The sequence below is a fragment of the Amphiprion ocellaris genome, chromosome 15 (genome assembly GCF_022539595.1).
Source record: "Amphiprion ocellaris isolate individual 3 ecotype Okinawa chromosome 15, ASM2253959v1, whole genome shotgun sequence".
NCBI classification, from domain to species: domain Eukaryota; kingdom Metazoa; phylum Chordata; class Actinopteri; family Pomacentridae; genus Amphiprion; species Amphiprion ocellaris.
The window spans coordinates 9419608-9445988 of record NC_072780.1 but is presented as its reverse complement, the minus strand read 5'-3'; the positions used below and the strand labels follow the sequence as shown (position 1 = coordinate 9445988).

General features: G+C 40.8%; 1 protein-coding gene across 4 annotated transcripts in view; it reads right to left on the bottom strand.

The window, feature by feature from the left end:
• Positions 1 to 1331: 1331 nt before the first annotated feature.
• The window catches only part of runx1t1 (RUNX1 partner transcriptional co-repressor 1), a 60038-nt gene continuing 34988 nt past the window's right edge, over positions 1332 to 26381 (bottom strand). Inside the window, exons 3-11 of one of the 4 annotated variants that reach the window (XM_023262978.3) lie at positions 23941 to 24182; positions 21375 to 21464; positions 16833 to 17014; positions 12423 to 12685; positions 11711 to 11808; positions 10779 to 10974; positions 9401 to 9469; positions 6641 to 6873; positions 1332 to 5622 (exon numbers count right to left, since the gene is read on the bottom strand). In XM_023262978.3, coding sequence (XP_023118746.2) covers positions 5302 to 5622; positions 6641 to 6873; positions 9401 to 9469; positions 10779 to 10974; positions 11711 to 11808; positions 12423 to 12685; positions 16833 to 17014; positions 21375 to 21464; positions 23941 to 24182 — 1694 coding nt within the window. In that variant the 3' untranslated portion in view covers positions 1332 to 5301. The remainder of the gene's footprint in view (positions 5623 to 6640; positions 6874 to 9400; positions 9470 to 10778; positions 10975 to 11710; positions 11809 to 12422; positions 12686 to 16832; positions 17015 to 21374; positions 21465 to 23940; positions 24183 to 26381) is intronic. The other 3 variants (XM_035944836.2, XM_035944834.2, XM_035944837.2) reach the window with 3 other exon arrangements.

Below are 26381 nucleotides of genomic sequence, written 5' to 3'. Positions count from 1 at the left end.
AAAAATGTCATAGTTTAGTATGTCGTCCAAAATGTCGAAAAACGTCCTAGTTTTGTATGGAGTACTGCGCTCTCTGAGTGCATTTCTAGTTTAGAATTGTGTTTCCATGAAGTCTGGGACTTCACTGACAAGAAAAAGAAGGGTCAAAGCAGGACTGGCTGATATAGTCAAACTTTTAGGTTTGAATATGAAATAATCTCCAAAAATGTTAGATTGTGGACAGGATCATTCTCGTACCGAAATTTAACAGCATATTTCATTAGAGACCTATAAATGCATCCCACTTTTAAATCCCAAACCTTTTATTTATAATGAAAAAATGAAATATTAAGTTCAAGCTGAAGTAACCCTTGTGACATCAGGGTTAATTTTTCTGCATTATTTAACTTTTTAAACCTCCCTCCAGAGTCACAATATACATACTAGTACATGTGCTTTCACAGGTTATCTTGTGCTCCATTTAAACTGAGCTTCACCTGTCAGATTAGTGGAGCATCCCATTACGCCTACGCTTCATCCAGGTGTTTAAGGCATGTTATCTTTAAAAAAAAAAATAAAAAATTTGAATTTGACAGAATTAATCAGAGCCAGAATCTGTCACAGTTGCAAGAATGATCAGGTTGTCAACTTTGAGCAGTGAAATGTACACGAAATGCTTGTCTGTGACCTTCCGTTTTGTCGAAAAGCTTCACGAAATCTAAGCTAAAAATGGCCAGTTCGGATGAAGATTACTTTATTGAATATGTTTAATTTAAAACAAGCAAAAAAGAAACCATTAGATCTGTAAACAAAAAATTCTGTGCTTTTTGGGCCAGGTGAGAAGCCATTAATGACTTTCGCTGTGACCAACATTCAAAAATTCAGGGACTTCTCAGTTGAACTGCAGGCAGTGTTTACACAGAACCAATAATAGAGAAACAAATACAAATACAAGTGGAACAATACTATGTAGAACCACCATTTTTTTCCCCCCACTATTGGTACCACCTGTAGTAACACATTGTACATGTTGATTCCAGGACTCAATATTTGTGAAGTAAATAATCAAAGCAATTAAACTTTTGGTTTTTTTTCTTTCTTAAGAATTTGTCTCATTTTACCTTTGTTATAATGCACAAAACACATTTTTGTTTTCTCGCTACTTCTAGAGGCTGTTTCCATAGAGGTGCAGGACTTTATATTGCAGTGAAAAAATGGCCTCACAGTGACTAAAAATGCACTGTGAAAAAACGTAGGGGTTCAGAGGGTTAAATACTGATCTGGTGCTGCTGTCCAGTTTACTGTTAATATTGAACACTAATGCTGTAATGAAATAACAGGAATCTCAAATCTCTGGGCAGGAATTAACATATTTATTACACCGTAAAGAGAACAACAATACCAGAATTATACTGCAAAGTTTCACAGACTGACAGACCATAGTTTACAGCCCCAAAAAGAATTAAAAATAAGAAACAAAAAGAAAAAAAAATCAACAAGAAACCACAGTTCTGACATAGTAGACTGGAAAGCTCTCTAGAGGACACTGACCCTAAGCGATGGAAAGACCGCTTAGTGTCAGCCTACCACTAACCTGTGGTTTTCATGTCTCAATTAAGTATTGCACAACAACTTCAAATTATTTGAGCTTTTTTTCCACAATAAATTTTTCTCAAGAGAACGGAAAAACCCTCCCACCCCTGAAGTTCAACTCATTCCCCCAGATTAATGCTACGGCCTTCGCTGCTCACTGCTGGCCCCCACATTTCCCCCCCAATGTTTCTTGATAAGTAGGAAATTTCAATAACATTTCCCCCTATTGTGAAAAACAGGCATGCCTAAATTCATAGCCTTAATTTTTTTATTTAAGTGGGGTTTTTGTTTTTTTTTTTACAAGCTTTGCCTTTCCCTCCCAGCTGACAAGTCGACAAGCGCTTTGGCATGTCTTCACAACAGGAGAGAGGAGGAGAAAAGGGCGGAGGGGAAAGAGGGAGGAAAAAAGAGCAAGAGAAACATGTCTTATCTGTGACCTTAGCTTGCATCATCGAAATAGGAAATCAACAACACTTTTCTTTAAAATCAGCACAATTTTTAAAATCTGTTCAAACAATTCAAACTCTTGATGTACTCTAGAAACGCCACAGGCATAAAGGAACATAAAAGTTTTTTTTCAGGTTTTTTTTTCTCATTTCTATTCATTTATGTTTCATTTATTTATGAGGTCTGCATTGTTACCAAGTAGTGATATGGTTTTGCAGCTGTATGAGCTTCGACTTTGGGTTTTTTATTTTCCTGTTCTCTTGTGCCCATTTGGTTTCGACTAGACCAGTATCAGCGCCGCGACTGATGCTCTTATCGTGCTGTAAGAGGTAGAGTGAGACTTGTTTGCTACCGAGGAATTTGTAGCAAAACACACATAGAGGAGGGAAGAAAGAAAAAGAAAAAATAGAGCTTCTCAAAGAATCATTGAGTGATAATGTTTGTCTTTTTTTTTCTAAACCCAGATTTCGCCCTGATAATAATGAACACGTCATTTATTGTATACCTTTAAATACACTAGTGTTAAAACAGCTTGGCTGTTTCTTCACAGCTTCTGAGAAGTCGCTCGAAGGGTGTCAGACACCTTTTTGGATTGTTTAACCCTTTTAAAGTCAAGAATGCAGGTGTGTGTTTTATTTAGACAAGAAGGGAGAGATGAGGAAGTACAGAGGGAGTGAACTGCCCCGAAACCTTTGCGGGCCTCCACTTGTTCCTTGAGGTCAGAATTTGTAACGCGCTTCTGTGTAGCACCAAGGTGTTTGGGGTGAAGAGCCTTTGTGTATGTCAGGATAAGTGCTCTCTTACTGCGAACGAGAGGTTTGTTTGATTTGAAGGTTTACAAGAAAGCTGCGACTGATTATCCCAAATATGGCGTCATTTGATGAAAATAAATATGAAAAAAACAAACAAACTGCAAATGGTGTTGGAGTGAAAGCCCAGTCTCACATTCATCTCTTTGAATCACAAACTTAACTGCTTAAAGCTGAAATGGGCACTTAATCTGACATTTGTGTAATGAGAAAATGCACAAACAAGATCAAAAGGTGTCTCAAAAGTTCCTTCAAAAAACTTGTCAGTGTTCATGTCACATTAGTTATTATTGCTCCAGTTAAAATGTAACACTGCTGTGAGTTGCCATTATGTTCAGTTCACACCTTCTCATTTCACAATGCAAGATGAGTGCTGCTGATTTCCAGAAAGAATGTAAAAAAACCCCAAAACCTTAATGTTCTGTCACGTTGTGAACAAAACCGGCAGAAATGAATAACCGAATATTTGAGTGGACAAACCTCTTTTCAGAAATTGTTTAAAATCAGGATTTTGGTCCTTGGTGTCAGTCTTTGGCTGTTTTTGGTGTTTTTTTTTTATGTTTAACTCTTGTGTTAATACTGTGTGTTACCTGGTGCTTTGCAGTGTTAAAGCTGTCAATCGGAGTCTACACCTCTGCATTTGGAAAGTTAGTCTGTTAGAATATTTTTTTTTTTTTGTATTTTATACTTTTTTTGTTTGCTTTTCATTTTTTTTCTAAAAAATAACAAATATTTAACAAACGTTCAGTAATGTGCATGCACTGTCTGTAACTATTCAAACAGAAAAAAAAGACATTATGGCTGCTTTTCTTAGCATGTTGAGTAGAAAAAAAATAATAAATGAATTTGGTGATTTTACATTTTTCCATCTCCCCCCAAAATCCAAAGAATGTAAAAACAGATAATGCTAATACTACATACAAAATGAATTGATGGATTATGGCTCTATACCGACAACACAAGTATGCTGAAAAGAAGCATGCCGAAATAACCTCTGTGACAGTGCAAATACATTTATGTATGTCCCTTGTACAAAACATTTAGGTTAGCATTCCGCACAACATGCTAGTTCTCAGAAAAGATCTGGGTCGGACTCAAGTAGCAGCTCTGAGATATAGCTTGTGTCTTTTCTTGAGGACGAAGGGAAGTAAAACTTATAGAACTACAAGGAATCTACCACTTACACACAGAATAGAAAAGCAGCTTGGAAAAAAGATACTTCTTTTTTTTTATCTCTTTTTGCACCAGCTAGAGAGAGTTATGAAGGACTTTAGAGTTGTGACCGGTTGGAGTACTATGCATTGTCACAATTGTCCAACACATATACAATAAATAACCATCGGTGACACCACAGGACAGAAGTCTTAAACACCATGACATCTACAGAAAACGAATAAGAACATGAAGAAAGATGAAAATGTTTTTTTTTTCAAAGTTGAGACACGGAGGGGAGCGTCTGGGGCGAGTCTCCACACTGTAGGTTTCCAGCTCTGGGCGGCTGCTGTCCGGGTGATCTGACAGTCTCGCCGGTGGGATGATGACTTTCGTGACCCACCAAGCATACATGTGCGAACCGTATTCAGTACAATCTCCACATGTGCGGCGGGCAAAGTTTTGCACCCTGTCCAAGAATTCTTTCTTTTACATCCTTCAGGGAGACGGATTTGTATTTCCCAGCCCACTGACCTGGATATTATTACAAGTGAGAGGGAAGTAACGTTGGTTGAACAGCTGGCTCCGCTTGCAATCTGCTGCACATCTGCCCATTTCATGGCGGTCTGTGGGCCAGAGACCCAGTCTATGCCTCTCCCATCTCCAGGTAGGAAACTAGTTTATTCTTCCATCTGTGTGTCTTTTCGGGGTATTTAGATCAATATCTTTCTTTACAATGAGCACTGATGACTTCAGTCGTTCTGCTAGCTAGTTACGTTCCCTTGGTATGCCGTTTGGTAAAATGTCTGAGGTCGACTAGTCTCATGTCCCAGGTACAGGAGGGAAATAAGCAGAAATTCAAGGATGAAAAATTAAAACATTGAAAAAGGGGAGGTCAGATATACTTGTCTTGAATTCACGGCTATCTCTGATCAGTCTCTTCGTATTTACAGGAGAAAATAAGATAAGCTACAATGACAACAACATTAACAACAACAGGTACAACGACAATCAGACAACAAGAATAGCAAGTGTAACAATAAAAGGATGTCAATATTTAAATTCATTCATTCAAAACAAAGAATATCTTTGTGTTTCTTTAAAGTCATGGCAAGTCAATATGACCTGATTATGGACCTCCTCTTCCTCCTCCTATGACTACGCTGCAAGATAGACAGAAGCATTGCCATCTCTTCCTGTTAGCCACGTTATCTTAGCATCTTTGCAAGGCAATGTAGACAGTCGTGCTGTTTGTCGGGTTGAGGGCTTGCTGTTACACCCAGGAGGCTTTTTTTTTGCCTCCGACCTCTGCGTGAGTCTCTTAGCGCTGTGTGCCATCCAGGGCGGAGGAGGACGGGGTGCTTGGGGTGGATGAGCGAGGGGTAGCAGCGGGCGGGGTAGCAGCCGGACTCCCGGTCCCGCTGCTCGGGGTGCAGGCGGAGGAGCTGATGGGAGCAGGGGTCTCTGAACCCGGGACGCCTCCCTGCTGCTGGCTGCTCTGCTGCTGCTGGGCCTGCAGGGTTTGACCACAGACATGGTGGTGCTTCTCCCAGTCCTTATGCTGGCAGAAGGAGCCGCAGTAGCGCGCTGTGTTGCAGCCGCTGCAAGTCTCACTAGCTTTACGGCCACAGTTCCAGCAGCTCTGACAGACAGATAGACACAAAGTCACCGAATGCCCCCAAAAAAAAAAAAAAAAATTAAAACTCACACTGCAGAGGGATTCACAGTCAAGATAGAAAAGGATCCAGCTGAGGTGATGAACTTCCGACTACTCAAACTTTAATTACGAGCCTTGTTTATTTTATTTTACACTTCTGTTCACACAGAAAAATAATTACGTTTGTGACCACAAGATGCCACATCAAACCCAGAACTAGCAAATACAATGTGAAGATTAGCAGCAGAAATTGGTGCACCAGCCTGCACATCATGAAACAAGCCTCTGCTTTTACGCTTAGCACTTAAGCTTAAAACAGACCACAGACAGATCAGAAACCCATCTCTTATTACACTTAGGGCCTCTTATATATCTTGGAAACCACAGGGAGAGCACGTCAGGGCGGCTGCATATCCACAGGAAACGGGAGAACAAAGTTATAAACAGCCTCTGAAAGTTCTCCTCTGGGGCGCTTGTCTCTCATAAACATCGCTGCTGCAATTAATGTCAGATGTGAGACATATTTCCCTCTCACTTAACTGATTAAACGACAAGGTCTCCGATGATGATTAGCAAATGAAAGCTCCTTTCCTTATTTCCTCATGGCTGAGTTGGGAACACGTCTCTAAACATTCTAGCTACTCTGTTGGAAAAAAGACGAAGGAGGAAAGTGGGTAATGCCTGCTTGATTGTCCTTATTTTACTTTATTTTGCTCTCCCTCCCACTATCTCATGACTGAAAGATAGCTCATTTAAAGCTGTGAATAATCAGCAATATTTTACTTTAAAGATAACATACAATAATATGGTAATAAAATACAACAGAAGCTTCTTTGAAAAAGAGAATCCTATCATCTGTGTCATTTGGAAGTCACTGGAACAGCTGGCATCAAAAGTATAGTCACAGTGGCAACAAAGAAAGATGCAATATCATAACTACTAAATAAGAGACGACACAGACAGTTTGATTGCGTGTTTTGATGGATGGAGGACGTGTTGTTACCTCGCTGGAGTCCTCCTGCTGGTTGATGATGGAGAGCGCATCCTCGGCCGCCTGACGCTTGGCCTCGGCTACTGTGCGCTCCATCTTGGCCCGCTCGCTGCTGATCATCTCGTGAGCCTTTCGCTCGGCCTCTGACACGGCTTTCTGCAGCTCTGACATGGCCTGGCGCTTCACCTCATTCACCGCCTCTTCTGGAAAGAGTGTGGACACAGAGGAAGTCAAGCCTCCGGTACCTGCAATGTAGGGCGCATTGTATCACCCTGTCGTTGGCGCTTTGATTTCAGTGAGAAACAGTCATGCATTTACTCTTGTTAGGACATCACAGTTTCTATTTCTGTTCATAAAAATCTCTTACAACTAAGGCAAATTAGCAGTAAAAAACTGATTCACATTGTGATCATGGCTGACATAAAGTGGTGTTTCTCTATAGTGAAACCATGTAAGCTACAGTTTGATTGTTCGGAACACATTTTGATATGCATATGCAAAAAAAAAAAACATTGTAAGTCTCATATGACGATAATAGCATCTAAGATTTTGCAGATCAAAATAGTTTCATCTGCTAAATCATGAACACATCTGGAAGATATAAACTACAAATGTGACACAACATCTGACAGAATTTAGCGTTCTGAAGATGGTGAGAATTACTTTGTACGGCTAAGAAAATGACTTGAGCTACTGAGCTGGAGAGGTTTTACTCTGAAAAATGAACCAGACCTCAAATATTGTTCATATAGAATATTTTCACACAAGTTGTTTAGTTCATTAAACTATTCAGGCTTTTAGAAATTCATAATTTATCAGTTTTGTGTACCTGCATCTATTACTAGAATATTATGTAAAGGACTGTGTCATGTTTAATTAGTTTTAATCCTCTAATGGGTCAGTGTGTGAGGCTGTAACAGAAAGAAATCCCATTTGAAGATGCAGAAACAGAAAAACTATGTATTTTACTTTGAATTGGACAAAAATGTCCTGAAGACAGCAGCATGAGCCAATTAATCCCAGGTAATCACTCTCAAAATGTGCTTCTGAGCTGGAGCAACGTGTTATTTTATTCTTGTTTTGAGGAATGAATAACCTTTCTATGTGGGTGTTAAGCGGTGGAATTCCTACTGAACGTCAAAGCAAAAGGAGGGCTTTTTGTTTGCTCCCATCAAGCCTGTAACTTGACTAATTGTGTATGCAAATCAGGCAATTTATATTTAAATTATGCATTTCCATTGTGATCCCAGAGGCCCATGCAGTGAGGGGAAGTGGGAAACCGGTAGGACACCGTGCAAGGTGCTTGAATATTTATCACCAACTGTAAACATTTTGCCCATTTCAAACAGATGTATTCACGGCTGCACTCCATTGTGTTAATATCCTATTTTGCAATCCTCCCTGGGTCACATTTAAATCAGCCTCTCTTCAGCCAGAGTATAAGCGGCTGAAATAAAAAGGATAAAGGAAATACTAAGAAGAAGGCAGGTCGAATGGAAAATAGCAGGCCCCATTTATTCTACAGACAAAAGATAAATACTGCTCGAGGCCTCATAAATATGCTTTACTTTACTTCATTTCCCTTGTACATATTACTCTTGTATTACAAATGTAAAATCTGTTTTCAATATCAGGACAGAATGCCTGCTTTTAAAAAGACAGAGAGGTTTTCTTTTCATTGTGATTGAGCAAAATTTTTAAATCAGGGTGGTTTTGTCTTTACCCTACTGCGCTGCCCGAAGTCATGGAAATTGCCCCGGTGCGTTGTGATATATGCCTTGTGCATGGAATTGTGATTACACACCAAATGCCTTAGATGGAAGATCGATCAAAGCCGGTGAGGGGAAGGAGAGTACGGGAGAGCAGGCAGAGTCCCGATGGTGATACTCAATTCAATTTAAATGCATATTACTTGTTCTGAGTATCTCACACATCATGCTTGGTCAAGCAAGGGGACAATTTCTTTTCTCTGAGGGGTTTAAAAGACAGATATACTGTATCACTGATGGTGAATACAAAGTGGATTCCTCTTGCACTGAACCCTGAGTGCAATATTTTTTTTTCAGGACAGTGATAATGCTGATTGCAGCTGCGCTCGTGAGTTTAAAGAATGCTGTTTGTACATGCTAAAGTTGTTAAAACAATAAATTACTTTTAATGCTTGATCTTAACTGCATCTACAAATTTCCCACTACAATTTTGTTAAGTAGAATAGCTGCAATTGTCTGTCTTTATGGGGATAACAAGAGTGCCAAAAGCAAAAAGATACTGAACCTTGCAGCTGACGTTTAACAGCAGAACCAGTGGACCAGCTGTAAAAGCTACTTATGGCCCTTATATGACTGCTGCAATAAAACCGTTGTAAGGCCTCACATCACATTTGGAGAGTGGTGGTGAAACTCTTATTTTTTCACATCCCACTGTATCATGATTTTGTAAGAGTAGTCTGACTCAGGACTACATTGGTGAATGAGTTTTAAAGGAGCACCTCTCATCCACTTCCAGCTGTGAGTTATCTTGGTGTAAAAGACTTCCTCCACTATGAAACCCACTCCCTCATATTTCAGCTCCTGATGTTTTGACCACCTCTGAAATTTCAGTAGCTGTGATTTTTCATTCTAATTTACAAGGCCAACAGTTCTTTTTTTCCCTCCTGGTTCAATATTTCAGGAAACTAACTTTTATGTTCATTGCAAGTCGAAACTGTTATTTATGTCATCAAAAGTCTTACAAACTGCAGAGAGATAAGCACAAAGAGACAGTGCTGCTCACCGGCTTTCTTCCAGATCTCTTCAGGGACGTAGCCGGACACTGGCCGGTGCAGCAGCTCTCTGTGGATTTCTGTGGGAGACACAAACACATAGCCATGGAAACCAGAGATCAACCAGTGTTTGGCAAGACAGTGTGCAATAAAATGCTGAAGAAATCAGCATGAGGCTGAGCCTTTTGGTTCCTATGATGTTTTCTTCCAAAGAGTCCAGAAATAAAGATAACCATCCATTTTTATTTTAGATTTTTTTGTCACAGATCTAGTAAACTAGAGAGATATAAAAGGGTTTAAGGAGACAGTCCAGCCGTGCTATAGGTATAATTATGATAACTTTGAGTTTCCATGTGATATAGAATAGTGTTATCATATACAAACTAAGGGGTCTAGAAGCCCTTCAATAATAGCCCTTCTTAACATAAAACTACTTTTAAAAAAATGGAGAAATACCATCACTTTCATGTACTGTTGCATAAAAACCAACCAAGTAAGAAAGGAAGGTTTTATGTGCCTGAACCCCCTAACCTTCTGGTGTATTTGAAAGGTATATTGTCTTTAAACGAAGTACACAAAGTATCAGAGCAAGAAATTGTGACATTTTCTCTAATTCACTTTATTCTACGTCTCATTTACAAATTTGCAAAATTCAACAAAGAACAAAAAGTTTTGCTCTTCTCGGCACAACCGTGAAATCAGTCACATGACAAATTCAGAGAGTTTTCAGGTGAAGTGCAGGCTGTGTTTACACGGCGCATAGAGGAGACAAGTGTGAAAACAACTTAAAATTGTAAGTAGTAAAATATCTATAGGATGGAGAGTCACCATTGTTTTTAGTATTGATAACAACTGTGGACATTTGGAAAAATGTTGCCCATGATTACTTCATTGTTTTCATTTTTTGTAAAGTAAATAAAGAAATGTAATGTTTTCTTCTTTAAAATTTGCGGCATCATAACTCTTATGCTGCACTAAATACATTATTGAGTTCTCCCTACTGAAAAGTGAAAAATTAGCTCACAGTGAGTCAAAATGTGAGAAAACAAGAGACTGCTTAGAGTTCAAAGGGTTAAAGCTAATAGTTTTAGATCTGGTTGCTTTATTAGTGATTTAAAAACTTAAGATTTAAAAAAGTTCAAGAAGGGTCAGATTGCAAAGCAGTATACATCAGTTAAAACCCTAAACATGTGGTAGGAGGTAGAGTAAATATTTCAAACACTTAAATGCCACAGATGTTGTGTTGAATATATAAAGCCATTAAAAAAGAATAAAGTTAGCAGAAATTCCACTGAGAACAGAAGACAAGTCGTCTTCAGTTGTGAAAACCAGGTGTTACATACAAGCTGAAAACACCTCCAATACATATATATATATATGATTCCTCACCTGATGTTGCGTTCTCCTGTGCTGAAGGGCTCTGCTGCCTAGACTGCCCGCTAGCAGCTCCCTTCTTCAACTCCTCAGCATCGCTGTATCGTCGGATCCAGTAGTTGAGCTCCTCACGGTCGGCCTCCTGGCACCGCCGCAGTACCGTCAGCGAGCGCCTCGTTTTCTCCACCATGTCCATGATGCAGTTCAGCAGCTGGGAGTGACAAGAAGCAGACACAGCGCTGAGTTTACACATAGGCAGGACGGATGGGTTGATTTAAATTCAGCAAGGGTGTAGCTGTGACGGTGGGGATTCTAAATTAAAGCTAACATCTGCCACATTTTTTTTTTAGCAGGTCTTTATTGTATTCATCTGTGCCGTGGAGTGTTGGTGTGGAATAGAAGGTGTACAGTTCTGAAACACATTTTCACTGTTGAAATGTTGATTAGGTTGGTGAAGTTGCACTTCTCCAGGTGATGAATTACTCTTAATAATGTATTTGCATTCACATCATGTGATTGGTTGGATATATTTTCACTGCATACTAACAAGAAGGAGGCGAAATAGCATCATGAGTGTGACGCTAGATGTTTGGTGGTATTTCAGAGAGTTTCAATTTGTGGAAAATTGCAGACAGCAGCTTTACTGGGACTAAATTAACAACATTAAGGGTAAACATGCAGTTGGCAACTTGTAAGTATTTTCACTGCTTGCTTGGAAACACATTTACATGCAAGCATGCACATACATGTATATTAAGAAAACCTGACTGTTTCACTCGACACATTTTAAAACATTTTCTTGCAATATATCTATGTTCTTAGGAATATTTAGTAGTAAATAATATTTACAGCACAATGTGATAGACAGCAATCTTAATATGAAATGATAATCTCTGTTACTTACAGAGACAGAAACTGTAGAGTATAGTAATAAAAAATGTTATTACTTTTCTTACATGGTCAAGGTGCTTCCACTCCTCAGCCCATTCTCTGTCTGTCAGCCGGTGGTCGATCACTTCCTCCTGCCTGGTCCCCGTGTGCATACCTGTAAGACAGAAAGACAAATAGACGGACGGACAGACAGATAGAAAGATAAACAAAGAGCACGTCAGTATGACACAGAGGATCGATTGGTGTTCCATCACTCCATTTTCATCTATCTTTTATTTGGTCCCACTCTCCCTCCATCCATTTCTCTCTCCATATCTCTCCCCCACCCCGAGGGCAGGGCTCAAATGACTGAGCTTCTAGTCCAGTAAACATCCATCACAGGGCGAGACATAGTAAATGTCTCTGCTATATTTAGAACAGAGCCAAAGTCGTCATTATGGCTTCATCAAGGCTCGGCCTGTGCAGAAAAATGTGTCTAATACACATTGAGCCTAAACGTGCCTCTACGGAGCTCTCATACATCTCACAGCGCATAACTTATATCAGACATCAGGCTCCAGCGGCCTCGGCTTCGGTTTTTGCTCTCTGAGGCAGCAGGATGGTTTTTGTGGTCAAAGAAACCTACCAGCAATGACTGATGATTCTTATCGTTATAATTACTAATCTTATTGGTGTATAATGGATGTAACTGTATGAAAAATGCATTCATTTTTCTCTCGGAGACGCACACATGCACATGCACCCACAACATCCTCCCCACATCCTCACCGATGGGCCTGGCTCTCTCTCGGATCTCCCGATGGTTGGAGGCAGGGTGTCTGTAGGTGTCCCGGTAGTGATGGGCGATGGCCATGTCGTCTAGCCTGTAGTGCTGCGGGGGGAGAGGGCCCGGGTGAGGCAGGCCATTGGGCTGGTAGGAGAGCCCATTGGACGGGCTGAAACGCTGGGCGGGGCTGATGGTGCAGGGCCGTTTGCTGGGGTGAACGTCGGGATGCAGGGAACCATCTCGCTCGAAGCCGTTCTCTTTGGTTCTGAGGGAGAGACGCAGACGTCATTAATGCTGAGTTTAGCACTGATAGTTTGTTCTTGTTCAGATAAAACCTTTACGAACCTTTGGTTGAATTTGTAATATTCACTTTGCTGGTTGAGAAGAAGAATAGTGAGGAATGAACATAGTCTTTTTGTGTCAAGCTCATTTGGATTAAAACTCTGTTTGGATTAATAATGTCAAAAAAGTATGTATTTTATAGATTCTATTTATCTATATTTAACAGAATTATCTCTTTTGTTGCTCAAAATCTGAAACAAGTGGTGCTGCATTAGTAGCATGTAGATAATTATCTGATTCTCTGGCAAATTTTTAAAAATTTTTTCCAAGTAAAATGAGATTTCAAGACAGTGTATGAAAATAAATAAAGTTTAGATGTTGTTACCAGTCTATCTAGCACATATTATAACAAAAGACCTCTTGAGACACAATGGATCAGAAGAAAAGGAAAGCAGAGGACAAAGGTACAAATGAAAAATGAGTGATACAGATTTTGCTTGTTACAGTTTTGTCATAAAAAAAAGCCAAAGCTGGATCCTGAACACAACGACCGGTCATTGTGTTGTCAGGGTTTGACTCAGACCTAACATAAAGACTCTTGGAATCATCTTGGAATTCCTTCTTTGAAATCATGTCCATTCATACACAACTGAAGCTCTCCCAACAAACACATCCACACTTACACACTCACACAAGTAGTTTCCAGGGGATCAGGTGGATTTTTGTTTCCCTGCTTCCGAAGATTAATGTGGCCAGGTGTGTTTTGTGTGCCTGCATGCTCATGTGCGTGTGTTCTCGGTTTTGTCAGTTCACAGTTAAAACTTGCCAACCTCCCCCACTATCCTCCCCCCCCCCCCCCCCCCCCATCTCTCTCTCCGATGAACAGATTGAACTTCTTAATGAGCTGTTTTTATGGGCTCCTAATGCTCATCCACAGCTCTCCATATGCTCTTTCCTTCCATCCGTCCATCTCCCCGTCTCCCTCGACTCATCCATCCACCTCCACCACTCCCTCCACCCCACTCTTATCTCCCCAGCCTTGCTGCTGCAACAATGTTTATATCTACAGGCACTAGTGTATACAAATGCACACGCACGTTCACAGCCAGCGATGCAACGCACTGATGTGGACACGCAATTACCGTAACTGAAGCACGAACCAAAGCCCTGACATTGGTTTTGTTTACACAAAAAAAAAAATGAAACATATACTGAATGGCACAACCTTCTATTTGGACTCTGTCAGGAAACACACACTCATACACATATACATAGACAATGTAACTATGCTAATGACACAGTGAATAAACAGCATCTTATAATGAGAAATATTCATAGAGAAATCCCAGATAAATAATGAATGAGAACTTTTTCTCCTCCACCGAAGAAAGATCCATCCAAGTCTTTCTTCATTAAGAAAATCTGATTATATCTTACTAAAATACCTGTTTTTGTTATTTATTTTTCGTTCTGCTCTACTTCATTGTTCGACAAATTCATCCTAATTCATATGAATTTTTTTTTTAAAAAACCTTCATTTTTTCAGGGGTTACAATTTAAATTTTAGTTTTTCACAGTGGATGATAAAAAAGCAATGAAACTGATGCAAATGAATCAATTATTAAGCGGATTTTGGTTAAAAGACAAACTCAGAGGAATAGAGTGTAACAGTGCAACTATGCTGTATGCTACTGATAAAATTAACATCCCAAAAATATGCTGAATTATACAAAAATTTACCCTGCAAGCCATTACAGTATAGGTACCAGTAATTTTGCACTCTCAGCTGTTATATATGTAAATATTGGGTTTTGTTAGGGAACTTACAGTATACACTATACACTACACACAATATGTTTTTTCCTATGTATGATATTTCTGCTGTGGTTTCTGCAGGCCGTGGTATTAATCAGATTGCACTGATAGGGCATCGCTGTCTGTAATTAAGGATTCCCATTCAAATTCCAATATTCCGACAGAGGCTCCAATAAGTGGGAATGCAGAGCAGAGGTAAGCAGAAAGCAGAGGTGCTTAGCCAGCCATATTGGTGCTGGAGCCTCATCTGTATGTGTTATCAGCCCATCTCCCCAGACACACGTGCACACACACACACACGCCTACACACACACGCCCACACACACACACACACACACACACACACAGATGCACTCACATGAAGCACGCTCACGCTTTCACACTGGATAGGGAATCATGCACACACACATTCACACAAAGAGACTGCATTTTCTCACTGAATACAGATGCCTACTTACTTCTTTTTCTCTCTCCATATATTCCCTCTTACATTTACACACACACACACCTTTCCCCCCTAAGCTTACTCCCCTATGCACCAGACGGCCTGCAAATATGCAGGTATTACAGAAAAAGTCTGCCTATCCGACTGTTGGGGGAAAAGAGAGGTGAGAATTATTAATGTCACATTCAGCATTTTTGTCCCTCAGCAGATATAAAATGTACATTTTCCTTTTCCCTGCCTGTATTAAAAAATTTTAGACCCCTGAGGACTTTATTTCAAAAGACAATGCATGCATTGCGCTAGTAGCTCGGGCACAAATGCACAACAAAACACAGATGTTCACAAAGTTCTGTCCAGTGGAAGTTGAAAATGCTTAAGAATGTTTGTATTTCTGCATATCTACTAGTTGTTAGTCTCAGTTAGTATTCTAATCACTAAAACCTCACTGAAAAGGGACAGAAGTCTTTGTTTTATTCATATTGCAGCTCTATCACCTGGACTTTTTTTCAATTGGCCTGCGAACGTCTTTAACGTGCACATACACACACCATTGGTCAGGATGGATTTTGTGCTTGTTTCTATTACTTCTGCTTTGTTAGGAGATTGTTGGAGAGCAGAATACAGGTTTTTACAGTGCTTTGTTTTTTGGATGGAGCATCTCAGTGCTTGTCCATTAGAGCAAAGAACACTGAGTCATTACTAAAGTCCGTGACAACAAAATGATGTAATGATTTGGCTGAGGTTGAACTGATGCTGAGAGACACAAAGACAAACACTCTGCATTTACACAGCCAAGTAAGCACTAAATTCAATAATAACTTAGGTATCCAACTCCTGCAAAGTAGAAGGATTGACACACATTCACTGATACAGCCACGATTTTTTAACTGTTAACTTTTTTAACTGTAGGCTAGTAGGCTAATTTTTCAGTGCTAACCCAACTCTAACCCAAACTAGGATCCTGGATTCTGGTGTTACCAATACTGGAAATAAATGGTGGCTCAAAGATATAAATATTTTACCACTAACATTTTGATTTAGTTTCTGTAATTGTTTCCTATCAGCTCTGTGTAAACACAGCCTGCAGTTCAATCCAGTTACGCTGAAAAGTCCTTAAAATTAGTTAGATGCAGCTGAGTCACAAAGGATTTCACGGTTGTGCCAAGAACTGTGCAATTATTTCATTTTCTTTTAGAATTTGGTTGCTGCAAATGGTTTATTTTTGGCTGATTTTTTAAAGGGAACATGTGGATTTCGATGAAATATTATGATTTTAAGGTTAGATTTGATTAATTTTCCCAACAGAACTGGAAGTCATACATTTTTGGCTCAATATCGGACAGTTCTCTCTGATTCCACAGTTTCTGGCTCTGATAACTGGTATAATTTTGTTGATTTTTTTAAATAAGCATTTCCACCTCACCAGCAGGTTTTGGGTTTCAGATTATTCTGGCACATCTTCCCTCTCTTTTCTACTTTCGTCATGTGTTTGTGAGTGTCTGGGCGTAGTTAGGTCTACTTTTCCCATCCCTTCCTTTCCTCAGTTCTGGTCCATTAAGAGCAGGAGCCAGGAGCTGAGATGTCCAACGGAGCACGTCATTGGACCCGGCGGCACACCGACAGACACTTCCCATACATACATTTACACATCACGCTATTGCCTTGCATTGGCTCAGCTCACGTCTGTGGAATAACATAAAGGCTCACAGGGATGCAGGCAGCCTCGAAGGGATTTATGCATGAGATCAAATAATATAGGAGAAAAAAAAACCTCTTTAATGCGTGAAGACGGAAATTTAATCAATTCTACATTGTGGCGGCCGTAATGCTAACATCACAAAGCACTGTTCTGATTTTCTGACTCTCTCACCTGTCTGGCGTCCTTCTTTTGCCGTTCTCGTTGACATCCAGCAGGAGCTCGGAGGAGTCCACTGGGGAGGTGGTGCTGGTGTCCAGGAGGAGCTGCTCGTGTTGGGCCAGGTACTGAGCCGGGTTCTGCTTGGCCAGTCTGGCACAGTGCAGCAGCTCCCTCTGAAGGAGCGGCAGGTTGGCCTACGGGAGGAAACACAACTGAATGAAATCTGCACTGCAAGACTCAAAGTTGTCTGCTGGGTGCTGGCAAGAGAAATGAGAAGATGAATAATACATTTGCTTTTCACAAATGTTAAAAAATATCAGTCACTGCTCTTTCTAAGGGTTTCTCTGTTTTCAGTTGGTCAATAATCTGCCAGTTGTCTACACTTAAATGTGGTTTATCTTGAAGTTGAAACATAAAATTTAAAAAAAATATATACTCATGGCTTTGAGCAAACTATAAAAGGTTTTTAATGTTTTATGTTGTAACAAAAATAAATTTAGTCAAAATGATGCTCTCCAAATGTAAAACTCACACAGAACACGCTCAGTCGTAACACATGAAATATTTCTATCCTCAAGAAGAAAAGGACCCACACATACAAATATGATGTGATAAAATAAGGCTTTTCATTCCAAAAACACTGATTTGAGGTAACAAGAGACCCATCCCTTCCATGTCATCACAGCCCTCTTTGCTCATTACTACTAAACCACCGCTGCTTTCTGTGACCCAGACTGCATTAACACCCATAAAGTTCCTCTATGGCGTATACATTTTTTAAAAGAACAGCAGCTATTTTCAATCTCTGTGACATACTATAACAAGGGGGTCTGCTTTCTTGTGTGGAGGTACAGGGCCATGCAGGTATGCGAGCGTCGACTTCAAAGACATCTGATGGGGTGTATTTTGAAGCAAGAAGATGAAAGTGTTGCGTCAGGCAGGCTCAGAATGAGAGTGGGGCCCATTTTGGCAACGTACATCACAGGAGCCTTTGGAGGGGCCATCTTTGCAAGTTTTAGGTCGGCTAATCTTTGTTTTGTTCTCAAAAACATAATCTCTCTCAAAGTCTCTTGTTGTTTTTTTCCCATTTTGTCCACTTTCATAATCGTCTCCCTGCTTATAGGCTTTTATTCACTCCCTCGGTCTTCTTTCTCTCTTGTCCTACATTAAGGGACGAATTTGCTTCCACTTATTCTCGTCGTTGCCAACTGCACGCAAAAATAACACAGGATACAGAACCCAACTAGGACTTGTTTGCAGGTATTAATGTTATAATCATTTGAAAATCTCTCTCCGGTAATTGGCTGTACTAAAAGAAATGCCAAGCGCTGGCCTTCGCTTTACCTGCCCGAGTTAATGGTCCGTTAATAGTTTATGATCGTAATTACCCTCTGAAAAAAAAGAGAGAGAGCATAAAATAGATTGCTTTGACCTCGGTGAACTCATCTTATATTAATTAGAGGTCATCCTAATTGCCAGTGAGATGTGGGATGCATTAACAAAAAGTCTGAGTCAAGAAATGCCGACCACTGAAGAGACCGGATCATTTTTCATATGATAAAGTGTGGCGATTTGCTTCCGTGTAGTTACATTCACCAACATCTGCACTTGCACAAAAAAAAAAAAAGGGAAAAAATTTTAAGTAGTGTTTAGCAGCCACAGCTAAAATCTGCCCGGGATGATTTATTGTTCAAATACTGGATTTGTCATTTTGTCAAACGGTGCCAAAAAACAATCCAGAATATGCCACGTTCAGGATATTCTGTACTTCATCAACTCTCTGTCTGTGTAATTTACCATTGGGGGAGAACAGTGACTTAGTATTCGCATGTCTATATTGTCCTGTTTTAATTATTTCCCATCTTGACTCTCTCTCGCTCTCTCTTTCACAGCTGAATGTGTTTATTCCTCCGTCTCACAGTCGCACTCTCACTTAAGCATGACAAGTAAAACACTTGGCAGCAGAGACAAGAGCAAACTTTGAAAAAACAACTTTAACTTGAAAACTGAGAAACAGTGTTAGCATGTAAGTCTCATGTGAAGGGGCATCCAGCCAACACATCACGTCACAGGCATTGTGTGGTTTATGATTGCCTCCTTCCAGTAAAGAGTCCCAACCAATTTGTGGTTTAGTATTAAGAAAAAGGGAAAAGGAGTTGAGTGGGTTTGAAACAAGGGGGGTGGAGGGGTTGAACTCGGTATAACATTAGCGTAATGAAAAACCCCGAGCCCTGACGTGCATTGTTGCAGCTGTGCTTCGACGCACCTATAAAAGCTCCCCCGCACCTCCAACTGCTCTCTGCTACCATATGGTAGCTGGCATTAAAGGCCCCGCAGTGGGAAGACACTAAAATTAGACTGGGGAGAGAGAGAGAAGCAGAGAAGCGATGGAGGGGGGAAAAAAAGAGTTGCATCTTTGATTCCACAGCCATCCCAGTGATACACTAACCATCTGGCGAAGAGAGGAAAAGGGACGGAGGGATTGGAGGATGGATGGATGGAGAACAGTAGATAAACAGAGAATTGAAAGGGAGGAGGACAGAGGGAGAACAAATGACAAGGTGAATGACGATAAAGAAGGATGAAGAAAATGTAAGGATAAGGGAGCTGAGAGGGGAAGGAGAGGACACAGAGTCTCTATTTGTACCATTAACAGCGACTAATAGTGATTCTAGTGGGACCAATTTCTGGTGCCCATAACCACGCCTAGACCTCGGTGGATAATATAGGCTTGTGAATGTCAGTTTACACATGCACACATCTGCAAATGCAGCCGTGCACAGTGTAAAGTGAGATAAATCTGACTGTGTGTGTGTCAGATACCAACAGACAGTCATAAAAGGGGAAAAGAAGAATGGATAAAAGAAGAAAAGTTGAAAAGTGAGAAAGCACAACAGCCTTTGCAGAGGTGTGTAATAGAAACAAATGAGCCCTGCATTAAATATTATACCCGTCCCTGTTCTCCATCGTTCAGCACCACATTGATATTGATCTCAGCTTCACCTCGACCCCATAACATGATCTGAACTGCTGCTGCACAGTTCATCCCTCAATATAAAGCCGAGCCCCATTCGTCATGTTTGACTACCAAAGCAAATCGTACCATTTGCCACCAGTCTCACCTGCAGACATTCAGAATGTGCTCCTATCTGACACAAAGATGCATATAACTAACCGCTGCTCCACTTGTAGCTACAAAAAAAATCCACCATCCCTCTTCATTTTTATCTGCCACGCTGGAACAGAGACTGGAGGTTTGCTGTTGTGACTGAAACAAGGCGACCGGTGACAAATGGGCTGAGGCAAGGGCACGGCTAGATGCTGGAGAGAGAGGCCCTTTCCTTTAGTAATACACCGTGCTAATGGCTGAAAATGTCAAAGACTTGCTTATCATGTAGCTTGTGGTGGGATGAAGAATCAATGGCAAAACAAGCCGAAGAGAAAAACGGAGGAGGAGGTTAGAAAAGAGCACATGAAAGGGGACGTTGTCCTCGGGGTAAAACCACACTCATTGTGTTCTGTTCCAGCTAGGGTGACCAGATCTCAATAAACCAATTGTGGCACAAAGAGCATATTTGTGTGGGACAATGTGTGACACCTTACCAAAGCTGAGAGGGGATCTCGCATGTACCGTGTCGCTTCACGTCGTATTCCCCACCGTGTGAAACGGAAAACGAACTCTGGCAAACTTCACAGAAAACTCTCTGAGAATCGCCTTGCACCGGCTTCACCCAGTGATATGTAGTTTCCCAGTCTTTGTTGAAGCTGCATCTCCTCTTCTTTGCTGTACTTTCCATTATCTCCGCCAAAATCCATAGTTTAGTGTTTGTGTCTGCTTTGCGGTGTGTCGCGACCGGTCGGCACAATTTACGGCAACTGACAACAAGGTGCGGCAGCAAGACGCTGACAGGTTAATCTGGTCGTGATCGCACATCTGCGCTGTTTGACTAACAGAAAAAAGCCAGATAAAAAACAAAACTCCTAGCATCTGTCCTTTAGAGTTTTAACTTTTGAAAATTATAGCTGCCAATCAAAATGCGGGACAGCGTCTCAATGGGTGGGACGTGGAAAAAGGGATGCAAATGCTGTGCAGTTCCGCACAAAGCGGGACACTTGGTCACCCTAGTTCCAGCACATGTTCAGCTTGTTTCTTTGAAAAAACGGCTTCTTTTCAGTTTAAATATTGCACAGAAAAAATAGAACTCAAAGTTTCTAGCTTTGGGTGAGTAATATCAGCCGGAAATGACTTATGCACTGTTTATTCTGGAGGAAAGAGAAGCAGACGGATTGAGCAAAAGCAGCAAAAAAAAACTGATGATGTGACAGTATCTTGTTAACAGCAGAGAAACCAAGTGAGAACCAAGAGAGAGACAAGTTACAGAGAGATGTAGGAGAGTGATAAAGCTGCAGAGAGAGTCCAAAAATAGGGGAGAAAATGGGGATAAATATCATGAACATAAGTACGCACATCTGGATTTGGGTCGGCTAAATGCTTTCCAGATCAGACCAACAGGCAGCAGCTCCTTTGTAGTAATTGTATATTCAAATATCTACCTTCAGAAAGGGGATGACAAAAGGTCGCAGAGGGAAGTTGGTGGCTTCTTGGAGCTTGGAGTGAAATTCTTCGATGGTTAGCGTGGAATTCTGGAGCAGAGAGAGGGAGACAGAAAGAAAACACATGAATCCATGTGGAAGGCATTAAGTGATAATATTACTTATTGGAAGCTAAGCTATATCCTGGCCTGGAGTGAGTGTTTCGGGCTTTGTAATAGGAAGCATATGGGCAGCCCACAGTGAAAAGAGCCACAGAGAGGGAGAGAAAAAAAAACACATCTACTTCAATTAACAAAACAAACGTGCACACAGGAGTCATCACAAAATACGCTGCACGAGGAAGAAATGCGCTATTTGAAAAAAATAGTTTTTGGAAAGTGACATTAGTGGCCTTTTTAAATGATTGACTAAATAAAAAAGCAGTCATCTGTTTATCTACACACATTAGCACAGGTCTGCTTGTTTATTATTATGGGTAAAAAACTGCAAAACAATGCCCATTATCTACATTTTAGACATCTGTGACTTGAATAAAAATAGGTTAATTTATTCACAGAGCTTCCGAATTCATGCCAGTCAAAACAATACATATCTTGCAGTTTTGTTTAGGATGTTGTGAAGCCTCCTATAATGTCACAGGGGACGCATTTTTGCCTCTTAATTAGCTTTCCTTTGTTCCCATCACTTGGACATTCATTTGGATGTTCGCACCAAACCTCTCTTTTGTGTACGTGCGCATGCCATGCATCCTTATCAACACGGTACATAGGCCTATCACTGTGGTGCCATAATGCTCGGCTCCTGTGTTTCCTCTCCATCAGTGCCAACCCAGTAACTGTCTGCCTCTTTTCACACACCAGATAAGGCCAAGGTGACCAGCGTGGGGTGGACAAGGCAAATATGCAGGAAAAAAATTGAGAGGAGGGTTGTACATTTGTGTGTTTTCTGTAAGACTGCAAACCCAAACAAAGTCTATCTTTGGTTTTCTGCAGCTAACATTAATGGCAGACGAGGTAGCGGTGACACTATTTTTAATTTTCAACGTGAAATGGTCCCAAGACGCAGAGGAAGAGCGAAAAAAGGGGAGAAATAGATGCACATGGTAGAGGAATCTGCTATAAAACAGAAAAAAACAAACAAACAAGGAGAAAAAAAAAATCAAGCGAGACAGAGAACATAAAAAAAAAAGGCAGCAGATATTATTTTTCCTCTCCACACTCTCAGTGTTATTTCCCAGACCTGAATTTTGTTACATTCAGTCTTACATCTGTTCGCCCAGATTGCGTAGGGGCTGTTCTTGACAGCTAGTGAAACCTCCCGAGTCTCCCTCTCTCCCTCTCCCCAGCACACAACTAGCTAATTAACGGTGTCACTCTTTTCAATAAGGCAGGGGGAGGGACATGGAGACAGCGAGCGAGAGAGGAAGACAGAGATATGGCGGGGAGGTGTGCGAGCCAAAAGGACACAGGAGAGGCATGTGCATATGCAGACGGTGAGAAAAATAAACATAGTGAAGCCAAAAGGAGGTTATGCTCTATGTGGCTAATTAAAAAAATTCCTCCCTCCATCTCCTCCGCCTCCTCCTCCTCCTTTTCTGCACAACATTCAATCACTATTTCTGTATTCCCCTGCTTGTTAAGCTCAAATCTTCTCAGATCACACAGACGTGTGGTAAATCTTCAGATTTGCACATGTATTTTAAAACCAAATGCTTTCGGTGATGCAGCCTTGATATAACCATGTCAGCTAAAATGGAAGAAACACATCTGTCTTATCAAATCTCTGTTGGATAAATGAATTTTTATGCTTGCAGGCTTGATTTATATTTTGGAGCATCAGACATTTCTAGTGGAAGAAAACGCTTTTCCAAATGCTGTGACTTCACATTTCCAAAGCCTCAGCAGTGTCGGTCTTTTCATCCAAGTTGTTTATGTACTTTATTAATAAATTCAGGCAAATTCTAATTTAGATGTTGAATATCATCCGCTGTATTATTCCCTGTGTTTGCCGGATCTTAATTTGGGTTAGAAGTGTGATTATGCTTCAATTTGTGCATCCTCTTAATGACAGAATCATCATTTGATTGCAATTACATCGACTTATTAGCTAAATAAATAAATATGGCTTTAATATGCGACTGGCTGAGTCATGGTGGGTTGTCAGACACCTGCACAACCTCAGTGATAACATCAGTTTGATGTTAGAATAAGGACTCTGATCCTTATCACGATGATTTTCATGTATTTTAGTTTAAATAAAAGTTGTCTTTGTCTTTAATGTAATTGTTGGAAAGTGATGATGGATGTGAATCTAGAAGGTTTGAATTTACGCACTTATTTAAAATAAAAACCGAAAAATATTCATTTTTACAATCAGCAGTAAGTAATTTAAGCCCTCATCTCTAAAACGGCAACACTGAAACTTTTCTGATTCACTAAATCTCTTCCATCTGCTCCTTCAGGAATTCTGAACAAATGCTAAGGATCATTCTCAAATATCCTCCTAAGTGAGTTACTTTCAGGGCCCCTTGACCCCTTTACAGCTCATTTACACGGTAGCTACTCACCACCAGTCCCAGAACTAGTGTGCGGACTCGTTCGCCAATTTCAGGTGAAATGTCGTTCCCAAACTGCTGTAGGGTTGTGAGGAAGCGCTTGAGCTTGCTGAGCTGTCGGGCGCCGCAGGCCGGCGGCAGCTGCTGGTTGGCCAGAGAGGATGAGGAGGATGAGCTGGGACCATTACTGTAGCCGTTTGGAGGAGATGGAGCTCCGTTGAGCGCCGTTGGGGAGTGGCTGCTGCCATTGGTTACTGTGTTAGACAAGGACATAGAGAATGCTGTTAAGAGAAAGGACAGCACAGGGAAAAATCTTTCATAAAAAGTACCACAATACATGTGCTCTTGCCAGAAAGAAATCACCAAAAATGACCTAAAATCCCTAAAAGTGTAACAAACACCAAAAAAGTAGCCAAGAGAGGTCAGCTTCATGGAGACCTGACCACTGATTAAAAATGATGTACATCCCCCCCGAAAAACATTCACAATCCTCAACATTTGTTTCCAATCACTGCGGCTTGTTTGATCCTTTGCGGCATCCTCTCATAAAAAACATATTTCTGCATTTGGAGACATGTTGCCTCTCTCCACCTCCTTTCCCTCCTTCCCTGCAGTCTAAACAAGCAGGGACAGTGTGACCCCCTGTTGTGCCGGAGCACCGCAGCAGTGTGTGTCTATGTGTGTGTTGGGGGCGTCGGTGTACAAAGAGATACAAGGCGGCATAAAGCTCTCTCTCTAATGAGATTAGGTTTTGACTAGCGATTCACTCACTCCCCCCTCTGGCTGCCGTCCAAAGCCGCCACTGTAAAGAGAGGAGGGAGACGAGATACTCAAACTGCATCTGGTAACAATTACGTCGGATGGAAATCAAAGCATACTGCTTTGTTAAAACCTTGGGCATGCGTAATGAGAGAGCCGGGCCTTCCTCCCTCGTTGCATGGAAGCCCTGACGTTAATTGTGGAGTGTGAGCGGCGTAGAGAGACAGACAGATACAAAGGCAGCAAGTAAATACCAGAAATGAAGAAGAAAGGGAGAGTACGCGATTGAAAAAGAAGAAAATAATGCCTGTTCTGTTGTGGAGAACCAGCACCGCTAACACAGGCTTGAGTGCTCTGAGCATTCTGAACCATGGGGCCTCTGATTCTTTGATTCTAGTGCTCTTCATGCAAGTGGTTAAGTGTGCACTTCTGAGTGAATACCAGGGTGTAATTTGCTCGTCACAAGCTATGTGCACGTCACGGCGAAGCTCCAACAGTTTGTGAGCGGGGGCGTTAATGAACTTGTTGGGAGAGTTGCTGGGAATGACTGCAATTTGGAGAGGGCTCGGCGCGACTTGTTAAGGAGGGTCTGATGCTTCCCCAACCAACTTTTTTTTTAATGGTTTGCATATTGTGACTCCCTTCCCATATGTGAGCTCATGTGTATCCACTCTGAGTGTCTGTGTGTGTTGAGGTGAATCTATACTGATACACAGCGGACTTTCCATTCACTTGAAATGATTTAGCCACTGTATTATGTGTAGCTTAGAGGCTTCTTTTCTCACATTTAAAAGATGTACTTTTTGCTCTCTACTATAATTTTTATGTAGAGTAACATGAGGCCTGGGATGCTTCTTATACAACAAAAAACACTAAAAATGTGAATCTGCTGCAGTTAAATAAACTTTAAGTTGACATCTACAAAGAAATGACTTCGCGTTTATTGGTTATGTCAAGGCCCAACATCAGATCTGTTTACCAAAGTTAAAACAGATTATTATATTTCATATTTTTCTTTAATTATTTACACGCATCAACTGTGCTGATATTCTTTCATTCACTTTAGGATAAAGAGGACTGATGAGACGAACAACAGGAGACTGTTGCTGTGCTGTCATTAACAGGGGAAGTAAGAGCGTTTAAATTTATTCTTTCACTTTCCAACACAGACCAAATGCTGGAGCAATTTAAAGGTTTTCAGTGGAAATAGCTTTGCTTCCTGTCAAGAAAAATATAACTGTGTCTTTCTTCTCCTTGCTTGATGTCTCCACCAGCTTTAGAAACTTGTAGAAGATCCTCCTTCCCTCCGGTGAAAATCAACTTTTATTTATCTTGTTAACATGCCCATATGGTGGGTTTTTTTATATGCTGAAAGACATTTTATGAGTGCAAAAGACAGTAAACGCCATGGCTGAAGCTGCAGCGGACGGATGACAGTCTCCAAAACAGGATTCAGACTTCCAGGCATTCAAATATGACCAACTAACACAAGGAACTGATCCTGTCTACTTGCAGGGTGGAGCTTTCTGTGTCAATATTCCTCTTTAGGATTGGTTCCTGGTTCGAAAGAAACTTGCCATTAGGTAGCACAGAGAAGTTCTAGAGTGTATGAACAGTTACAGGTGAGATGGAGTGCTCGAGCTGCAGATAGTAGCCTCTTTGATTCGTGCATTTTAAAGATTGCAATGGTGTAG